Genomic DNA, 20776 nt, shown 5'->3' on the forward strand with positions numbered 1-20776 from the left:
AATAAACACCCAACAATTCAACTGTATGCCAACCTAGATTCTGGATTGGTAAATTCCGATAAGTTGGCCCATAAACCACCAATTAAAGCCCGGCCCATGTTGACGACCGTTTGCAGAAACCCTGTAGAAAGTGTATTCCGATACACCAAAAAATAGTTCTTTATGCCAAACAAAGTTGTATTTTACCGGTTTATTATCATATAATAACCAGAAGAACATTCAGACAAAAAACATGAAAATGGGTTTTATTCTGTTACAGTCTAAGTTTCTGTGGCAACTCAACTCAACTCAATCCATAGTTCTTGGAAAATGAAAATCGTAGCGGGCTTCAATGTTGAAGCGCTCCAACATTGTATCGTTAGATAACGTCAAGGAAATCAAAAACGAAAAAAAAAAAAAAAAAACAGCATCAACTCGACAAAACTTTCTGAACCTCCACAGTCACCTCCTTTGGTGGTTTTTCCGCAGGTAACTTTGCAACCACGCCCTTCTTGCTGTAGTAATCTATAACCTGCAGTTCAGACACACACACGACATATATTTGAGTTCTAATCTTTATTCCTATGTACATTTATCAGTTACATCCATGGCTTTAACCTTTAACGTATCAGTAACAGTTTAAATCCTAATAATGATAACGGTAACTAGTTACAGCTTACAAGTGTTAAAACAGAAAATTGGTGAAACTTTTGAGTTTGAAACTTATATAATCCTCCTATTTCAACTTAAGCACCATATGTGTTCAATAATTTTATTATGAATTTGATTTAGGTCATGTTTTGATCTCTAGCAAGTCGAATAAAAAATTTAGCTTAAATAGAAAATGGGTTGTAACGGTCCAAAGTAGCCCAAATTAGTGTTTATAAGCATACGAATAGGACTGCAAACGAACCGAATGAACACGAACAAGACCTTGTTCGTGTTCGTTTGTTAAGAAATAATGGTGTTCACGAGCTGTTAATGAACACTTATCAAACAAGATTTTTCTGTTCGTGTTCGTTTAATAAGGAAATGAACGTGTTCATGTTCGTTCGTTAATTTTATGTAACAAACACAAACAAATGTCATAAACACAAACGAATGTTCATGAATAGAAACAAACATATATTAAAAGGTAGGTAATATGCAATACACTAATATTTATTAAACATTTTATTAATGGGAATTTTGAAGTATTTAACTAAAATATAAAAATTAAAAACCCTAATGAATTGTCGAACACAAACGAGCAGAAAAGAACATAAACATAACCGAACGTTTACGAACATAAACATAAATGAACGAACAGGGCCTCTGCTTGTGTTCGGTGTTCCTTCATTTTAGTTAAACGAACAGAATCTCTAGTTTGTGTTTGTTCATTCACTAAACGAACGAACACAAACGAACATCCCGGCCGAACGGTTCACAAACCGTTCGCTGAAAGTTCGGTTCGTTTGCAGCCCTACATACAAAGTCTAAAGTATGTATGCATGCCAAAAAGTGTAAAAAAACTCATATCTGACTCATATAATTATTTATAATATATGTATGCATGCCAAAAAGTGGTTGCGGGTTAATAGAACCCATATTAAAAAAAAAAATTACCCCTAGACCCATTACCCAACCCTTTTGGTGAGATGTTTGATGTTTCAAGTTGAAATGGCCTACATACCAACTTTCATCACCAGAAATAAAATGATATGTATTATTAGTATTAATACATACTCGACAGGGATTATTGTTTTGTCTATTGTGGAAAGGTATTATAAATATATATGTTACAGCCATTTAGAAAATTTTTGGATATTTAACAAATAAACGAACACTTACAGGCTCTGTTTGGCGGTGAAAAGCTTCCAACCTTGATTTGAGAACTGCTGCAGTATCATCCTTCCTTTGCATTAAAGGCTCTCCAGTAACCTACAAAAATAAACAATTTGATGCATGTATTAGGTCGGGTCTTATCATTAAGCACACCCAAAGTGTATTTTTAATGCAAAAACCTCCTAATTCACGTTTAAACTAATATCACAAATAAGGATGATACTCATGATAGGCAATTACACATTTACAAATTTTCCTTTTCAGTACTAAAGGGTTATTTGAGATATATGATTAATAATCAAGTATTTTTCTTCTAGTAAAAGAGCAACTATGCTGTCAAAGACACAAGGTGTAGGCGAGGCGCATCGGCCCCGCCCGGAGCCTAGGCGCAAGGCGCAAAAAAAAGCATGGGCTTTTTTAAGAAAAGCGCACATAGAGAAAAAAAATATAAAAAATATGTTATGCTTTGAAAACAAATAAGATTCCACATATATAAAAAAAAAAAAAAAAAAAAAAAAAAAAAAAACTATTATATATGCCATTTAAGATCATGTAGCTAATAGTTAGTAGCAAAAGTTTAGGACTTATACACACGTAGAGATACCAAAAGCTACTAGGACAGTAGGACTTATACAAACGTTTGCGGTTACTAAAACATCTAAACTTATAGTTCATCATCAATCATCAAGACCATCATCAAAGTCATCAGAACTTCCATCAACATCAATTGGATATTCAGCTTCGGCTCGCCTCACTGCGCCCGAGCGCCTAGGCGCGCGCCTTTTGCGCCTGAGCACTGTTTTTTACAAAAAAGCACATTTTTGCGCCTAAGCTACCACCAGGCGCTATAGGCGCACTTCGCTGCGCCCGAGCGCCTTTTGCGCTTTTGACAACTATGAAGAGCAATACTCTGTAACATCTTAACATTATTCATAGTCATTGCACATCTTAAAACTATTCATATACACACACACGAAGTAAGAAATCTTGTCAGATTATTTATTCAACAAACACCTTCAAGTTGAGAAAAAGGAGTGTGCATGCTACTAATCTCATTAAAACTGCAACGTTTGATTATAAAAATAACACCTGACTTTCAGAAGTCTCGATTATTTGTCGAAAGGCCTAGAATACCCTTCAGGGATGACAACATGAAGAGCTTTCTAGGCTTAAATCAACATCACTAATGTTGACAATCAACATATAGAGATGAAATCACAAAACGAGAAGCTTACATCATCAATGCCGGGCACCTTGGGAGGTGCAAACTTTGTGTGGTATGTCCTACCACTTGAAGCATGGATCCAACGGCCGGTAATCCTCTCTTCCAAGATGGAGTCATCAATTGCAAAATCAAGCACTTTGTCAATCTTCGTTCCTTGCTTCGCAAGCATCTCATCAAGCTGTAATCAAGATAATATTCATTTAAACTATGTAACATGTCAATATTTCTATCCTCTTATAAGATGTGAACAATTACAGATCGTTAAATGATCACGAAACCTTCTCTGCTTGGGAAACTGTTCTAGGAAAACCATCAAGAATGAATCCTTTTTGACATGATGGCTTCTTCATTGCTTCATCAATGATCCCAACCACCAAATCATCAGACACTAGTTCCCCCTAATTATAATCAAAAGGAAACAACTCAAAATCAAGACCATATGAATCAAACGAAATGACGATACGTTAACTCGGTGTACAATGTACCTTCTCCATGGTTTCCTTGGCTTTAATCCCGAGTGGAGTTTTAGCCGCAACAGCCGCTCTCAACATATCACCTGTTGCCAAGTGGCACAGGCAGTATTCATCCTTAATAATCGGCGATTGGGTACCTTTTCCCGACCCGGGTGGACCTACAATTTCATTCAGTTTCTCAGAGACATTTCATCGAACACATGGACTGCATTACCCAAGTCGATCTTAACAGCACAACAAAACTCCCACTAAATCAAAACCAATCAATGTAGCCCTTCTTAAGATAACAAATTAAAGATTCACAATTGATTCCAACTATTAACACCTAATGAATAATAGAGTCTCGTTTAACTATCAATCTATACAATAAAGTAACAAACTTGAAATCAAAACTCATGTATTTATGAAACATAAAGAATACCCAAATTGTAAAACGTAAAATTAACAACTATGGGACCTCAATTCACGGAAACAAATACAGATCTCAAAAAACAAAACCCTTAAACCTGAAAATATAATAATAAAGTTAAATAAATTACCAATAAGAATAAGGCGTTTGTCTGGCTTGGAAGAACACTTGAATCGGCGAAGGAGTTCAGTCATCATATCCACCGAAGGTACATCTTCCAAAGAAGCCATTTTTTTGCCGATTTGTGGTGCAGATGAACAACGGTTGACGGAGGTTTTTTTATAGAGGGGTAGTAGGTACACCCACCACCTGGAATAATAAAGAAAGAAAGAAAGAAAATGTGGAAGGTGGATGATGTAAGTCAAGAGATATAGACGTGGAGGAAGAAGAAGGCGGGGTTTTCAAAGCATTGGTTGATCACTCCTTTTGCTTTTTCTTTGTTTGCACTCTATACAAGATTAGATTAGATTAGAGCCCTTTTTAGTTTTGGGACCAAATCCCTGATCCCGAAAATTTTGATCCTGAATTTCACTAAAATTGGGTACCGATACCGATGTGTTGGTACGGTAGTGGTATATTAAGGTAAAATTCGGTATTTTACCGGTATCGTCTCGATACCGCCCCGATCCTGAAAATGCCAAAAAATGGATACTGTTTCCGGTACCGAAAAAATTCGGTACGGTATTTTCGGGATCGGTACGGGATTAGAATCGGTATTTGATACCAAATGCTCATCCCTAGTTTTGCCGATAATTTTTCTTTTGAAAAGCTAGCTAGGGTTTTTAGAAAGGTTTGTTTTTTTGTTATCATTTTGTGATATTTTATACAAGAGGCCTAATTACAATTTTGGTATAATAGTGTGGTGATAAATTTGGTAAAAAATTGGAGTTAGGTTGCAATAAGTTAGAAGCTAAATGGGTTGTACTAAAAAGAATGTTATTTTGTTTGTGTTAAAATAGGTTTCAATCAAATTGGAGTTGGCTCAAAATTCTTAACAGTTGATGAAATTCAACAGTAAACAAACACGAGTTTGGTTCACTAGGATGACCTTTTTTCTTCATGTATGGATGTATGTTTAAGGAATGAAGTTTATGAAACGAGTCATCATATAATCATAACTATAATCATACTCAGTAAATGCTACCAATAGCAAAGTTAAGGTAGGGTCTGAGAGGGTAAGATGTAGACAACCTTATCTCTACCCCGTAGGAGGGGCTGCTTCCAGTGAGATCCCCAGCTCGATAGTAGTTTTGCATCAAGCCTTGGACATAAGGCACATAACACTCAGCAATTTGGACAAAAGCCTATTAGTGCATGTACCTCTTTGTCTTTCGGCTATCAACGCCACCACATGATACATGATTAACCGTCCCTCGTTTTTTAACGTTAATTTCATGAAATTAGTCAAATAATGTTAAAAATTAGTGTACTTTCACTTTTGCCCCCCCTAGGGCCCACACATATAAACATTATATGCACATACTGCAAGCGGAGCGTCATAATTCGTAATTCATAATTCATTTAAAAAGATAGAAGGGATACATAGGAAGAAACAAGGTTAGATATTTTGTTATGATTGTGATCTTAACTCACTAAAGGTCTATAGTAAGGCAATGTTACAAAACATTTTCACTTTATCAAAAAGATGATAGATATGAGTGGTTGTGACACCATACAACAAAGGGTTGAATTCATGACTAGCTTAATGTTCGTGGGGTGGTTTGAATTTGCACTGCCCTTTGTGTCCAAACACTATCACAACTTATCAATTTATGAGAGCAAGACTTGTATCACTTGGTATAAGTTAGTATTTATGATATATATAGGAAAAGGGTGGCTCTACCTCATGTTTTCTCATTTACAAAAGAGGTGATTATGCTAATCTTTTTAGTGAATACAAAATTGCACCATCTCTTTCATGAGATTATTACACAAGATATAGTCTTTATGTCCTCTTTAGTATCCTTGACAACTTCAACATACGGGGAATGGGGATTGCTGCCACACGTTGTCTCCTATTGAAGTTTGCCATCATGACTACTGTTAAACCTGAGTACGAGATCAAAGATAATACAAACGAGATTTACAAATTACTTCTACTATTTTTTTTGTGAATGAATAAAATTACAAGATTCAAGTACTATAAATACTGAAAACAATATAATCTTATTAGGACTCGTATTCTTGTTGATACTGATCTTAAACAATTAGAAACTAATTAAATATAATACAAATGACAATTCAAATAATAATTAAATACATTTAATTACTATTTTACTCGTTTAGTCCTTCGACTTTAGATCTCCTACATACCACCCTTTTGAGATCATCTGAACCTCCCTGTTGATGTTGTAATTTTGTCACTCTCTCTCAACATCAACTTCTGTAAGTCTCTATCTTAATCTTGACTCATTCTGCCTCGATGTGTTGCACCATCATCGGTAAATACATAGCCTCCACTAACATCTTCAGTAGACACACAACATCATTATCGGTACTAACATTACTTCTTTTGATAGTCACAACTAAAGAGCCTGAGCGACACACGCTTTGCCTTGACCGAAAAATGTGTTTTCATCTGAATTCGATCGGTAGTCACTGACTATGTGACCCTTTTGATAGGACTTCAAGAGACCCTCGAACGCCTTTCAAGTAGCCCTCAAACTATTCTTCAAACCCACTTCAATCGAACCTTTGAACTTGACCAACTACAAAATTCAATTAACCGAAAAAAAAGGTTAACCTGCCAACTGTCTTCAACCGAATTGAATCAAAAGGTTCACCAAGATCTAATCAGGATCTTTTACTACTGCCTTTGAACGAGTTTTCTTGTTTTAGTAAGCCTACTAAACCACCCCAACACAGGGAGATTTAATCATCCCGACACACGATGATGGCATATCATCATTTAAACCTGCAACATCAAACATTGATCTTGATAACTAGGAGAGCCTTAACCGATAGAACTTGTAACTAATAGAAGGGTAAACAATTGCGACAGTCTTCACCGTCACTGGTTCGCCATTGACCCACTGCTGCTCCGACTTTCATCGTCCAAAACATCATAAAAATTAACCATCTATAATGAAAATTTTGTCATCCACCAAGAACTAGGGGTGTGCAGGTTTGGTTCGGTTTTTGGGCAAAACCGAAACCGAAATCTCTGTTTTTGGTTTTTGAAAACCGTTCAGTTTCGATTTTACACCGGTTCGATTCGGTTTTTCAATTATTTCGGTTTTTGGAACAAAATTATGTAAGATTCAAAAAATAAAAAATATAATTTAAGAATTTTTATTTTATGTTTACATTTATGTCATTATATTTAACCTTTTTAATTAATATTGTTCACATAAACCAAACTTTCTAATATATTTTTACTAGGTTAGAACCCCGTGTATTACACGAGTTTAATAAATGTAATTTTATATACTAAATAAAAAAACAATATATTTTTATAAACCTCATTATTACACCTGTTGAATAAATATAATTTTATACACTAAATAATAAAAAAATATTTTTAAGAATCTCGTGTATTGTGCGGTTTGAATAAATGTAATTTTATATACCAAACAATAAAAAAAATATTAAAAAAACCATGTGTATTCATGGGTGGAAGAAATGTAATTTTATATGCTAAATAATAAAAAAAATTATATTAAAAAATCCGTGTATTATATGGATTGAATAAATTTAATTTGATATAGCAAATAATAAAAAAATGTTATACCTTTAAAAACCCTGTGTATTACACGGGTTTATCTATTGTTTAAAAAAATCTTTCTAAATCAAAATGGATTTTTTATTATTTTTTAAGTTAGGTTAATACTATTTTAAATTTTTGGTTTGATTAATAAGTTGTTTAATATAATTTCTCATAGTTAACAATAATAACATTAACTGTAAATAATATGCATATTTATCTACTGGTAAGTGAAACAATGCTTTTTAGTTTAGATAAGTCTTTACGATTTGAAGTTTTAGTTTAGATAAGACTTAATTATTTGAAGTTAAGTTTATGCCAATGATTTAGAGTTGATAAGATTTGTATTTATTTAATTAATATTTAATAATTTAAATTAAATAATAATTATCTACAATTAAGGATGGTCTAGAATAATGACAAGTGTCCCTTTATTGGTTTCTTTTATTATATAGTACTAGCGGTAAGACCCGTGTGCAAACACGGGTCGTTTCTTAGAAAACCATGCATAACACATATTGACAGAACATATAGATATGTGTATAGGTATTGTAGCAAAACGTGTTATCTATTATAACTAAAAAACAAGTATAAGTAAATATAAAAGATATTTAACAAACTTAATAAAAGATGTCTAAAGGATGTCTAACAAACTTAATAAAATTCATCAGTTACATATGATTATTTCAATTCTCTTATTCAAAAAAGAGAGTACATATGAAAGATGTCTAACAAACTTAATAAAATTCAAATACAACTTAACTTTAACAAACATTAACTAAGAACATACGATCGCCTGCCTAAACAACACACATCAAACCTCATTCAAGAATTTGTTACGCAGCAACATGTCCTTCGCTACATGTTGTGATCTGATTAAATATAATCTCCCTATACAACAGATGATATGAAAACCCTTCTTTATTACTGATTTTTATTTCTCATCAACATCTCCCTAATTTGTCCTTTGAATTGTAATTCAAAGTTCAAGGAGAACATGTCTTCTTCATCATCCCTCTCAAGTTGAAGGTCCAACAAATCTTGGAGATCGTATGCATTCAGATTATATGCACTATCCATATTAATCTCTTCAACACTACCATCTGATCTGATCAAAGTCAATACTTGGGTTTTTGAACATGACTTCCACTTTAATATTTTTGGATCAGTTGGTTTTCTTGGGCAAAAAATTATTGAAGATGAGTTTAGTGATTGTGTTCTGCTAACTAAATTTACAATTGATTCAGACAAATCAGATGATGAGAGAAGGTTTTTTGGAGTACCGATTTTTGGAGACAGAGCAGCAGTTGTAGGATACACTGACTTTTGAAGAACATTTGAATGTTCAGCTCTATCTTCTTCCAGCTTTTTGTAGGTCTCAACAATTTTCAGTTTAGACCATCTGGCAATGGATCTAACTAGACCATAATCAGCAGCCACAAGCTCTGCTCTCATTCTTTTAAACTTCAATACCTCATCTGAATCCACTGTTTTGGCTTTCTTCCAATTAGATTGAGTTGGCTTTACCAGAGGATCATTGTTCATTTTTGTGATTCTATCGATATGAGTTTTTATCTTACGTGTGGAGATGATTTCTGGTGAAGGGTAATGTTTTGGTAGTGAAGATGACTGTATGGGAAATCTTTGTGACGTTGGAGATGCTTGGATTGTGGTTGGTGTAGTAAAAATGATCATGGCAGATGTTTGAGAAACTTCTGCTGAAACAACTGGTGTCTCAGCAGCTGTTTGGTAAACATCTGCTGATACTTTTGTGTTCCCAGCATCTATTGACAAAATGGGTGATGATGGTGTGGAAGGTATTTTCTCCTTCTTTTGTAGTGGTTTTTTAGGTTGAGCAGGCAATACAATTTCTGTAGGATTAGCTTTTGAATCTGGTGGCAACTTTCTCGATGAATCTTTCTTCCCCTTTTTGGGATCATTATCATCATCATCGTCTTTCTCAAAGATTGATGTAGAAGTGGAGCCAGTAAGTTCCAACAGATGTTCCTTAATGTTCATAATGTCTGCTTGTGTGTCTTTATACCTGGCATCAACCAAATTTCTGATAAATTCCAAACTGAAATTGCGGTTACTTTCAGCCAAATTCTTCTGAACTTGAAAGATGGGTTGCATAGAATTCCAAAGCTCATTGGCAATTTCCTGTCTGCTAGGTTGACTTTTAAAAAGTTCTATCATCTGCTTAATCAATTCTTTCATTTCAGCAACATCTGTTTCGATGTTAGACACTCTAACCGTCAAATCCTTATAAGTAAATTCATCACCTACTTTAATAGGATCATCTGAACTGCCACCTGTAATGATTGTTTTTATTTTGATAACAGGAGAAGTCTCCATATCATCAGAAACATATGCGTCTTTTTCTTCGTTGTGGGGACTTCCCGGTGAAGCAGATATTACAGTTGTAACCTCATCAGTAGTTGCCTTCAAAGGAGTCTTAATGATGTAACCACTGTCCAACTGATCACCAATGGGTTCAACAGTTGTAGTCGCTGCTCCACTTAAACTACCACCAAAAGTTTCGTAATACTCAATAGAGATAACATCCTCAACCGTTTGTAGAATAGAAGATTTAATTGGTTCAGACGCAGTCATTTGTTGCGATCTACTATCAATAATGTGTGCATTAGAGGAACTGTTTTCTTTCTGAAATTCAATTGCTTCTAACAGAGGTAATATTGTTAATGGAACTTGAGCCGAGGGTTGTGGTGTAGAAAGAGTGATTGCCCTGGGAGAGGGACTTTTAAACATACTTTCATATGAAAGCTCTACTTCATGTTGTGGTGTCCCTGTACTTACAACATGATCCTTTTGTGACGATACATGAGGAGTTTGGATGGGTTGAGATCTTTCCAATAACTGTGAAAAAGTAGCAGCAGTGGTTTCAAGTGACATTTGTGTTGTCACTGCATTAACCTCTGGAATCTCATCTTCCAGAGGAACCTTTTTATTTTGTTTGGTTTTGATGGACTTTTTGGATGTAACAACTTTCTTTTTGCGTTTTCCTGGTGTGTGTTTCACAACACCAGTTGTGGTGTCATGATCAGCATGAGCAGTTCGCTCACCAACAGAAGTTTGAGCAACTGATGCAGACGCATCTAAAAGAGGCTCGTCTCCCTTTTTTACAGTTGTTGAAACTTTTGACTCTTTATCCATAAGTTTAGTAAAAGTTTTACTTGTAAAACTATTTATTTGAAAAGCTACACCTTGTTCAAAATCTATTTGTGACACTTGTTTTCGTAGGTAGAAGCTTAGAAGTCTGGAATACAACAAAAAAACATTACTATGAACACATTTTTTCAATTTTTTCACATTTTTCACATTATTCAACAAATCAGAAAATAGTGCTTTTGATAAATTGTAATCAGATTTTGTTAAAATAGCATAACCCAAATACTGAATGTTCAAAGGTATCTCATTAAATGCGGTGGTCTTGGCTGAGAGACAAATTAAAAGAGTATGAAACAAAAATTTCATTGGCGGAGGGAAGTTTCGTTTGTAGATAGTAACTTCCTTTAATTGTGCATCATACCCTCTTTTAATGAACTTTGTATGAAGTTCACATTTTTCAAACTTGATCTTACCTGCCAAGTCGTCCAATTCAAATGTAGTGGAAATTGTAAAGGGACAAATTCGTACCACACTTTCCTTGACCTTAGATGTGATGGCAACTGGATTATTGTCTTCAGCCTCTATTTCAGCATTAAACCAAAATTGTCGGAGTGTTTCTTTATGAACCGGAGCATCAGCAGTAAGAATTGATTTGTATTTTGATGACGTTAAAAGGTCAATTATTGAGTGATAGCTGGTATTTTTGCTAGTTTTCTTGAAGATGGGGAGGTACTTGTGAGGGTTTTTGATGTTCAGAGACATGATCGGAAAAGAATGTGATTTGGGGATGAAACAGGATTTAAATTGGAGGATTTTTAATATGTTGGAAACTGTTTTTAAGAATTTTGAATTCGAGACTGCAGTGGTACAACCTCGATTTAGGGATGAAACAGCTTTTATATAGAGAGAAGAAGTGAATGCTGATGTGGCGGTAATTACAAATATTTGATGGCTAAGATCTGTCCACGTGAGAAGCTCTCTTGCGCCAACCGATGACAGTTGTTTGGAAACCTCTGTTGGTCGTTGGGAACAGTGTGAGTCAAACAGTCGTTAGATAAACAGAAGTTATGAGAACAGATGATAACTTTCAGCAGTTGTTTTATTTTTAGCTAACATCTGCCCACGCCAGAATCTCTATTGCATAATAGATGACAGTCAGCAGTTTAGTAAATCAACAGTCATTAGCATAAACAGAAATTATGACAACAGACGGTAACCTTTAATAGTGGATGTATTTTTAGGCAAGCAGAAGTTTCAAAAACAGTTTTTTTTCAATCGGTGTAACTCAACAGTTGTAATTCTAACATCTGTTATTATCCCAACCATTGTTAGTGTCAAATCCTCTGTTAAGCATTTTAAGATTGAATATCATTTGTTGTTCGTTAACATCTGTTGACCCATAGCAGACCTTTGCATATTCAGACATTTATTCATCAGCAGATGCTCTCTTTCGTCAGACTTTAGACACAAATACACACCTTTATAACACAAAAATATACGGTAAATCCTTCCAAAAAATTGTTGTTGATAAAAAAAACTATATAATAATACTTATAGCAGACGTTATATAATAATACTTATTCATCATTTTTATCAACCACTGTTGATCCATAGCAGACCTTTGCATCTTCAGACATTTATTCTTATGCAGATGCTCTCTTTTGTCAAACGTTAGCTACAACACACCTTTTATAACACAAAAATATACGGTAAATCCTTCCAAAAAATTGTTGTTGATAAAAAATTATATAATAATACTTATAGCAGACGTTATATAATAATACTTATTCATCATTAGCCCAACCACTGTTGGTATCAAACCCTCTGTTAAGCATTTTCAGATTTAATATCATCTGTTGTTCGTTAACATCTGTTGAACCATAGCAGACCTTTGCATCTTCAGACATTTATTCATCAGCAGATGTTCTCTTTTCTCAGACTTTAGGTACAACACAAATTTTATAACACCAAAATATACCGTAAATTCTTCCAAAAAACTGTTATTGATAAACAAAATTTTATAATAATACTTAAAGCAGACGTTATATAATAATACTTATTCATCATTAGCCCAACCACTGTTAGTATCAACAGTCGTTAGAATACACAGTTGTTTCATCATCATCAAATGTTCTCTTTTGCCAAACTTTAACTACAACAGACCTTTTACAACTCGAAGTATTGACTCTCTGTAATTTTGCAGGAGCACAAATTCTACAAAAAAACTGCTATTTCTGATCAAATTCTAAACATTTGTTTTATCTTTATATCATCTGTTCACCATCAAACCAACCCTTCATACTATTAAACATCTGTTGACTTACCAAACAGATGTTCAAACACAATTCAACATGAACATAATCTAAATCTTACTCAAACAATAAATAACTAAAAAATAAACACAACTTGTTCAAACACATTTCAACATGAACATAATCTTAAATTTATTCATTTATTCATAACATTAAAACTAAAACTCCAATACTGAACAACATTAATTTTCAAATCTAACAATAACAACAAGAATTAAGAAACTTTAGCTTCAACTCCATCGATTGCTGAACCTCTCGATGTATGTCCTTCAACATCACGATGAACTCCACGTCTCTATCACCGCACTCTATATTACTGACAACACAAAGCTCACGGATAGAGGTTGAAGGCATCCGCATAAGATCTCTTGAAACCTGCTCTCTAGTGAATAGGCCAACGTGCAATCCATCAAAACATCTCTTCAACTCTTGAAGAGTAGCCCTATCTTCATACACCTGTTCCTCGATTTGCCTGACAAAATGCTGCTTGAAATCATCTGATTTTGTATTTGTGAATGATGCCATTTGAATAAACTATATTACTCGACTTTCCTGAAATTATGATATCTTCGTAGGAAACGTGATGAAAAACAGGTAAAGTGACTATGAGTTTGTATACTGAAATTTGGTATTATGAAAACGTGTACATTTAATATAAACATATTAATTAATGTATATTTTCAAAACAACAATCTTTTAATGCAAACACCTTTCCAAACCCCAACTTTTATGGGAAAACTGTAAATTAAATACCAAGAAACCCAAGGGACAAAATTTCGAAGTTCAAAGAACTAAAACATATTATCACAATTACAATTAAACTCTTCATTTACCATGTAGACGCGTTTTTAAACTCTATAAAAGACCGATGATTACTTTTGATTCAAAACATCAATAAATTGTCCTACAAATCACTTTCTGTCAAAAATTGTTCCAAATCAGAAAACCAACAAAAAATCTACATGGCAAACTTCGGCTTCTACCACTGGTCAGACACCAGCAATGTTAAAACACACTTCTCCATGTGGTCACTCAAAGAACAAAGAACAGACGAAGAACTAAACAGGAAAGTCGACATAATAAATGACACTAATTACAACAAAACCTGGAACAACATAGCATTGCTCGATGAAGTCCTCCACTCTCCTCCATCAGATTTCCAGAAGAATGCAGAGGAGTTTCTGACACAACTTCTGAAACAGGATCAGAAAATCTGCAACATGCTAACTGACCTGAAAATCAAAAGAGAAAATGAAATCACATGGAGAAAGGCCAGAGTCTATGAAATCCTAGCAAGTGTTAACTCTAGCGTGTAATCCTTTATAAATATTTCTTTAAATTTGTATTTTTCTATGTAATAGCTCATTTTAATGATATAAACACACATCTTAAAATATTCTAAAATTTCAGTGTCTATAAAAAACTCTGAACATCATCAACAGTTGTACTACATCTTAAAATAAGAAACAAACCTAACATGCAAAGGGCGAAACAGAACTGTTGTACTACATCTAACTTTTCACGATATTGCACGAATCTATATATACTTTCTATAAAACCATGGAAGTCTCCCATCGAAGAAGATATCACATGCAACTAAACACGATGTTGCAACAATGATACTGCAACATCGATACTGAAAGGTTGATGTGTGATGGGAAAGTTTATTGAAACAACGATGTTGGAACAATGATACTGGAACGATAACATGTAAACATAATCACTAAACATTCGAACAAAAAACTGTAATCGAAGATTAGCGGCTGAATCACGAGAAAAATGCATTTGAGAGGCAGAGACAAGCTCATAGATGTGACCGGGAGAGATTTGAATGTCGAGCCAGATTATTAACCCTTATTTATAGAGTTAGAATATATAGGGTTTGAATTTTGAATTTTGAATGTGGAGCCAGAATTTTGAATCTCAACAGATGTTTATTGGCGAGTGACATGCATTAATTGAAAATTACATATCCCCATGCATTTTAAAATTCAAATTACAAGCAATTTAGATACATCTGCTGCTAGATATACGTTTACCAAAGGAACCATCTGCTACTACATTGTATCTGGGCAGTGGTTTGCCCTTTGGAATGTGGGCCAGACCTTTAACACTTGAATACAGAAGGCAGTGGTTTGATGTGGGCCAACTTTGAATTATAAAGTCTTTTAATATTAGGCTTTATGATGTAATAATGAGATAAGAAAAGCCTTGTTGGACATGCTCTCAAGCTGACACATCAGCTTTTCTTATGTCACTTGGATTTCTCCTTTTATAGAATGTATAGATAGATGTTTCTCCAAAGTTTTTATTAAGACATTTTCTTTTATAAGACTTTGATCATTTAATTTTTATATTAAATTTTGTTATTGCCATAAATAAATCATTTCAATTATAAATAAACGTGTTACTATTTTTTTATAAATACTTAACATTCAAGAATTAAATTAATAATTTCTACTATCATGGGTTAAACATTTAAAAAACTTAAACTTAAACATAAAATATATCTAGTCTACTATTGTAAAGTATCGGTTCGGTTCAGATTTTTTCAGTTATTGAAAATGGTTATCCGAAAATCGAACCGAAATTTTCTGTTATTAAAAATCCGTAAACCGAACCATCAATTTTTGTTTTGGTTCAGTTTTTCGGTTATAATTCGATTATTTCAGTTTTCTGCTCACTCATTTGCAAGAACCAATCTCTCGTGTTCTCCTCTTTTTTCTTGCGTTGACCAAAAACTTCCAAATTCAAATCTGAATTTCACAAATTAATTCAAAGTGTCACATGGAGTGGTTTGATCTTTCCACCGACTTAACCTATTCCAACTAGAAAACTAATAAAAACTAAATTCATAATTTAACCATCCTAACCCAACACCTTGATCTCCTCTAAGCCACCTTATGAGACCAAAATCGAGCCACCGTTATACTTTCACATTAATCCAACCATCATAAATTTCTAAGTGTTTATTATACCTTTCCAATATCGTTTTACATTGGATATGTTTTTAACATTCATACTATATTGTCTTCTCGTAAGTTGATAATATCTATAAGCCACGTTAAGCCGTTAACAATATTTATCTAGCGATAGTTGTTAACAATATAACGGGACACTTGTATCTTATAGTGCTTATTTGCAATTTAGTTTTTCTAGTATAGATGTGTTGGGGAAGAAAATAGGATATAATAACTTTACTATGAGTTTGTACGTTGTTAAAGTATACTCCTAGAACACATAGTAAAGTGCTTCTCTAAGATCTTCTCTCAAGAACACGTCGTTTTGCCGTAAATTATGAAATTGTCTTGAGCCATGTTATGCTACCAAAAGTCATACTTTTTGTTAAAACCTATCGATAAATTAATAAGACTATAACTACCTACAGATGTGCTCAACAAATGTTGTTATTGCATGCTTAGAACAAAAGGGCTAACTTGTTACTATTGATATTGTTCAGGGATAAAGCATAAACAAAAAGCAGAAAAAAACTAACGCCCACCGTGGGGCTCGAACCCACGACCACAAGGTTAAGAGCCTTGCGCTCTACCAACTGAGCTAGACGGGCTTGTTGTTATGAATTCAATCAAATAATATCAGATTTATGTTCTAACGTGAAAAGATTTGTAATCTGGTCATTTGTTAACAAATAGAACCTCATAATTAAGTAATTAACATATGTTTGGAGTATTATGTAACTACCATGTTATTTTTATGTACTTAACCCTTTTACTTACACAATAATAAGATTTATTTATAGAATTTTTTCTTTTAATATTTATCTTTAAAACAGTTAGTACTCATGGTTAATGCATTTCAAACAAATTTGAATCACCAAGTGACAAAGTCCCCAAATATTCAAGGGAACATAAAATCATACTATCAACAAGGCTGCAATATTGAGGCCTCACAGCAGGCAATAAAAATGGAACCATGAATTAATAATAAATAGTTTGAAGATATTAGAGATTTAAGTAAGATCATCATCCTCCATCTCCTTAGCCTTTAGCATTTCCTTCACTCTCAACAAAAGGGTTGTCTTCCATGCATCCTGTCACCAAATATCACACACAACTCTTAAATAAATAAAGAGTTCGTTAAGTTTTTCATCCCTGTGGTTTGTCAAAAATCACTATTCCAGTCCATTAGTTTGCCAAAACAGTCCCTGTGGTTTCACTTTTGTAACTATTACAGTCCACCCTCGCTAACAGAGACAGATCTAAAATAGTGATTTTTGAGAAACCACAGGGACGAAAAACGTAATTAACTCATAAATAAATAAATAAAAGAATGGCGAAAGTTAATTATATAAGCCGATCACACAAATCTTACCAGCTTGGTTATGCTATCGAATTCCTTGATTGCATCAGTAAACTTTTCCACGTCTTCCTCATCAATCGAAGCAGCCAAAGCCTGCCATATATGAACTGGGTCAAAACGGGCCGCTTAAATAAAAGTAACAAAATGGGTTCACCCGCTATACAAAACATACCGACAACAATTTGTATTCACGTGATCCTGAAAACGTTGGATCCAAATCCTGAAGAAACAAATATATTTTCAGATGACATCCATAACCACGAAGGCACAAAAAAGCTTCTCAGTCGAATCAACTAACGAACCTCGTATTTTTCCAAAGCGTTTGTAATCGCAACGACGTCACCTTTACAAAGTTGGCATATGCCAGCATTGAGTAGATGCCCTCTGACTCCATATTTAAGCAGATTATTGTTAAGTGCCTGTTTTGCTATGTCTTCATAAATCTCAATTGCTTTCTGATACCTGACACATAATTTGGATATATATATATATATATATATATATGTAAATTAAAAAGGCCATTTGAGTAAAATATGTAAACGGTTGAAGTCTTGAAGCCACTTACTGTTCAAGTTCAGCAGCATATTGAGCAATTTTCAGCCTGCATTGATTTGCAGAACTGTTGACTTCTTCTCCTTGATAAAGATCAACCGCTTTATCGTAGTAAACCATCGCTTTCTCAAGGTTTTGTTCCTGCTCGTATAACTCAGCTATTTCCTGAAAGAACACACAAATGACAAACCTATATTAACTGTCAAGATTCCATTTTTATAGTCTTGAAACAACACAAATGAAATGACAAACTTGCACTCTAAGTAAGAGTTTCAAAATTGTACCTTGCAGTACCTTGCTGACATACCGAGCCGCCCGATTTCCATAAACAAATCTAGCGATTGCTCCAGGCGAGTTATGCATTCTGCAAAGTACCCGATGGTATGAAGATAAACATCCTTATAACGAATGGTGAGGGTGAAATTTAATTGAAAAGATGGATACCTGTGGGGTTTGTTTTCTTATAGCAATGACCTGCATCGGCAAAAGCATTAGCAGCTTCGTGTTTGCTATCTAACTGCAAATGAAAAACAAATATAAATAGAGGATTTTTGTTAATGTATGAGAGCCTGTCGTGAATCGTCAATCAATTACCTTCAAAAAGCACTCGGCCAATTTGACATATACCGCCCCAGCTTGATCCCCTGCGAAAATGTCTCGAGTTAGGAAAAAATACATATACATTTACATGTGCTTGTTTGTACCTGCGCCTGAATAATCATGTGACAAATTTATCCTCATGAATAGGCTTGTAAAGGAACCGAACGAGCACAAAAAGGGCATGCTCATGTTCATTATATTGAAGTTTAACTGGACAAACAACGATCGAACACGAACAGTTAAATGAACAGGGTTTTTTTTATTCATGTTCGCTCATTAAAAAAATGAAGGTGTTTGTGTTCGTTTAGGTTAGCTTGGTTAACAATATAAACGAACAATTCACGAATGTAAATGAACACAAACGAACAATTCACGAATGTACACCAATCAAAAGTAAACGCAAACATCACAGCCGTATGTTAAGAAACATTTGGTCATGTTCGTTCATTTAACCACATAGAACAAAGAATGTTGTTCGTGTCCATTCGTTTAAACAAACATAAAAAGGTTCAGCATCGGATCAATAAGATTGGAGGGGGGTCTTACAGGATTTTCCGAGTTTATAAAAATTGGCAGCCTTTTCGTATAAGTCGGCGGCGTCTTCATGCTTGGAACCGAAGAAAGCCCAGCCTTTAAGCTTTTTCTCAGCCTGTTTCTCAAAATCTTCACCTTTCTTTATTTGATTTTGATCAGACATTCTCTTTCTTTCTTTTTTCTGTTTCCTTCAAGGAACAGGGGAGGCTGGTTGGTTGGAATACAAAACCGTAAAATGAGGATGCTTTATTTTTCCTTGTTAATTTTCTTAAATTATAGAAATCTGAATATATTATTATCTTATATATACTTTATTTATCTCACTAGGTTAGTTCCCCGTGTGTTACACGGGTTGAACAATTTAAACTATATAGTATAGATATTTTCTGTAAATGTAAAACAAAGACAGAGACATTTACATACCATATTGACATAAATGAGTTAATATAAATGTAACCCATCAACTCGTACATATTAATTAATGTTGTAGAGTTCGATAAGACGGCTCTAATTTCGGTTGAATGAGGTCAATCAGAGTCTATTTGATACCTTTTGTTCGACTTCTTATTTTTTGAATCTTTGTATTTGATTCTAAACCTATTATTAATATTATTGATAATAATTTTAGTTATATATATCAATAATATATATATATATATATATATAGGACAAGGATAAATTGAAAACCCGGTTGAGTTGACTAAACCCTGAAAACCCATTAACCACCATTGATTAAGCTTGATGGATGGCTGAGATTCATTTTGGGCCATTAATGGATTTTGAATCCCTTTGTCTCTATTTTTTAATATACTTCATGTACGTAGAGGGCAATATGAAAAATGCCTAATATAATCTCTTAGAAGAGACAAAACTCTACATGGGTGTAAGAAGCTTTACATGAATCAGCTACATCATTACCCCTAATCCTAAAACTCTACATCAGTCTACAAAATTTTAAAAAACACAAAAATTACCAGAGACTCACAGACCCTCATAGTCTTCAAAATTTCGTAAAACTCTCTCATAGTCTTCAACAACCCCTCTCAAATTAACCCCAAAATCACCGGAGAGTCACTCTCTCTCATCATCTTCATCGGCTGATCCTGATTCAACAATCACCGAACTCTCACTCTCTCATAATCTTCATCAAACCCCCTCAATATGCAGACAAAAAGCATAAATCGAGTGAAAAAGCTGTTAAGATATTGAACAATCGACGCAGATATTCAACAATCACCGGAGAATTTCAACGGTCACCGCCGGGAAAAAATCAGGCTAAAAACGAGAGGGTTTCAGGTGCGTCGCTTCTTTGTTGACTAAAATCATCAACTTTGTTTTAGCTATTCAGAATTAGGGAGTTTTACAATAGAGATTATAGGGTTTTTTAAGACTTTTGAAAATGCTGGATTGCTTTATACCCATTTGGGTTTTCTTAATGACAGGTACCGTTAGGGTTTTTTGTTTGTTTTAAATAATCTCACTTGTTAAAAAGAAAGTTGAAAATTTTAGCTAGTTATGAATTTTCTTTTAGAGATACAGATTTGGGATGTGTGAAAATAAAGAATATAAACTTTTAAACAGTTTTCAAAGTGCTCGGTTTCTTCATACATCTGGCTTTTTGTTAATGACAGGGTAGCATTAGGGGTTTTTGGGATGAACACATGATCAATTGGGGGTGGGGGTGGGGGATCTGATTTGTGGGTTAATTTTGATTGA

The 20776-nt window shown here is 34.0% G+C and overlaps 2 protein-coding genes and 1 non-coding gene across 3 annotated transcripts; all 3 read right to left on the reverse strand.

The window, feature by feature from the left end:
• Window positions 1-172: 172 nt before the first annotated feature.
• Window positions 173-4364, reverse strand: LOC110865172 (adenylate kinase 4). Its single transcript, XM_022114394.2, has 6 exons — window positions 4041-4364; window positions 3514-3659; window positions 3307-3426; window positions 3039-3206; window positions 1810-1899; window positions 173-511 (listed from the first exon to the last, which is right to left on the reverse strand). Exons 1-6 carry the CDS (start codon window positions 4138-4140, stop codon window positions 410-412), a joined length of 726 nt encoding a protein of 241 aa, XP_021970086.1. The 5' UTR covers window positions 4141-4364; the 3' UTR covers window positions 173-409.
• Window positions 4365-16549: 12185 nt separating this feature from the next.
• TRNAK-CUU lies at window positions 16550-16622 on the reverse strand. Its single transcript has one exon. It is a non-coding gene; the product is annotated as a tRNA-Lys (tRNA).
• Window positions 16623-16890: 268 nt separating this feature from the next.
• On the reverse strand, window positions 16891-19223 carry LOC110863911 (alpha-soluble NSF attachment protein). Its single transcript, XM_035974098.1, has 9 exons — window positions 19073-19223; window positions 18615-18636; window positions 18371-18495; window positions 18211-18290; window positions 17940-18091; window positions 17677-17836; window positions 17547-17594; window positions 17387-17467; window positions 16891-17105 (listed from the first exon to the last, which is right to left on the reverse strand). Exons 1-9 carry the CDS (start codon window positions 19221-19223, stop codon window positions 17025-17027), a joined length of 900 nt encoding a protein of 299 aa, XP_035829991.1. The 3' UTR covers window positions 16891-17024.
• Between the last annotated feature and the right edge of the window lie 1553 nt (window positions 19224-20776).

The sequence above is a fragment of the Helianthus annuus genome, chromosome 6 (genome assembly GCF_002127325.2).
Source record: "Helianthus annuus cultivar XRQ/B chromosome 6, HanXRQr2.0-SUNRISE, whole genome shotgun sequence".
NCBI lineage: Eukaryota > Viridiplantae > Streptophyta > Magnoliopsida > Asterales > Asteraceae > Helianthus > Helianthus annuus.

Bases quoted from the DNA above. Each gene is read 5' to 3' on its own strand.
- LOC110865172 (XM_022114394.2), bottom strand. From the start codon at position 4,140: ATGGCTTCTTTGGAAGATGTACCTTCGGTGGATATGATGACTGAACTC. The intron at 3,207-3,306 runs GTTTCGTGATCA...TCTTGATTACAG, and splicing joins CAGTTTCCCAAGCAGAGAAG to CTTGATGAGATGCTTGCGAA. The intron at 512-1,809 runs GTAAGTGTTCGT...TCTGAACTGCAG, and splicing joins TTCACCGCCAAACAGAGCCT to GTTATAGATTACTACAGCAA.
- LOC110863911 (XM_035974098.1), bottom strand. From the start codon at position 19,223: ATGTCTGATCAAAATCAAATAAAGAAAGGTGAAGATTTTGAGAAACAG. The intron at 18,637-19,072 runs GTAAGACCCCCC...ATGATTATTCAG, and splicing joins TTATAAACTCGGAAAATCCT to GCGCAGGTACAAACAAGCAC. The intron at 18,291-18,370 runs GTATCCATCTTT...GGTACTTTGCAG, and splicing joins TAAGAAAACAAACCCCACAG to AATGCATAACTCGCCTGGAG.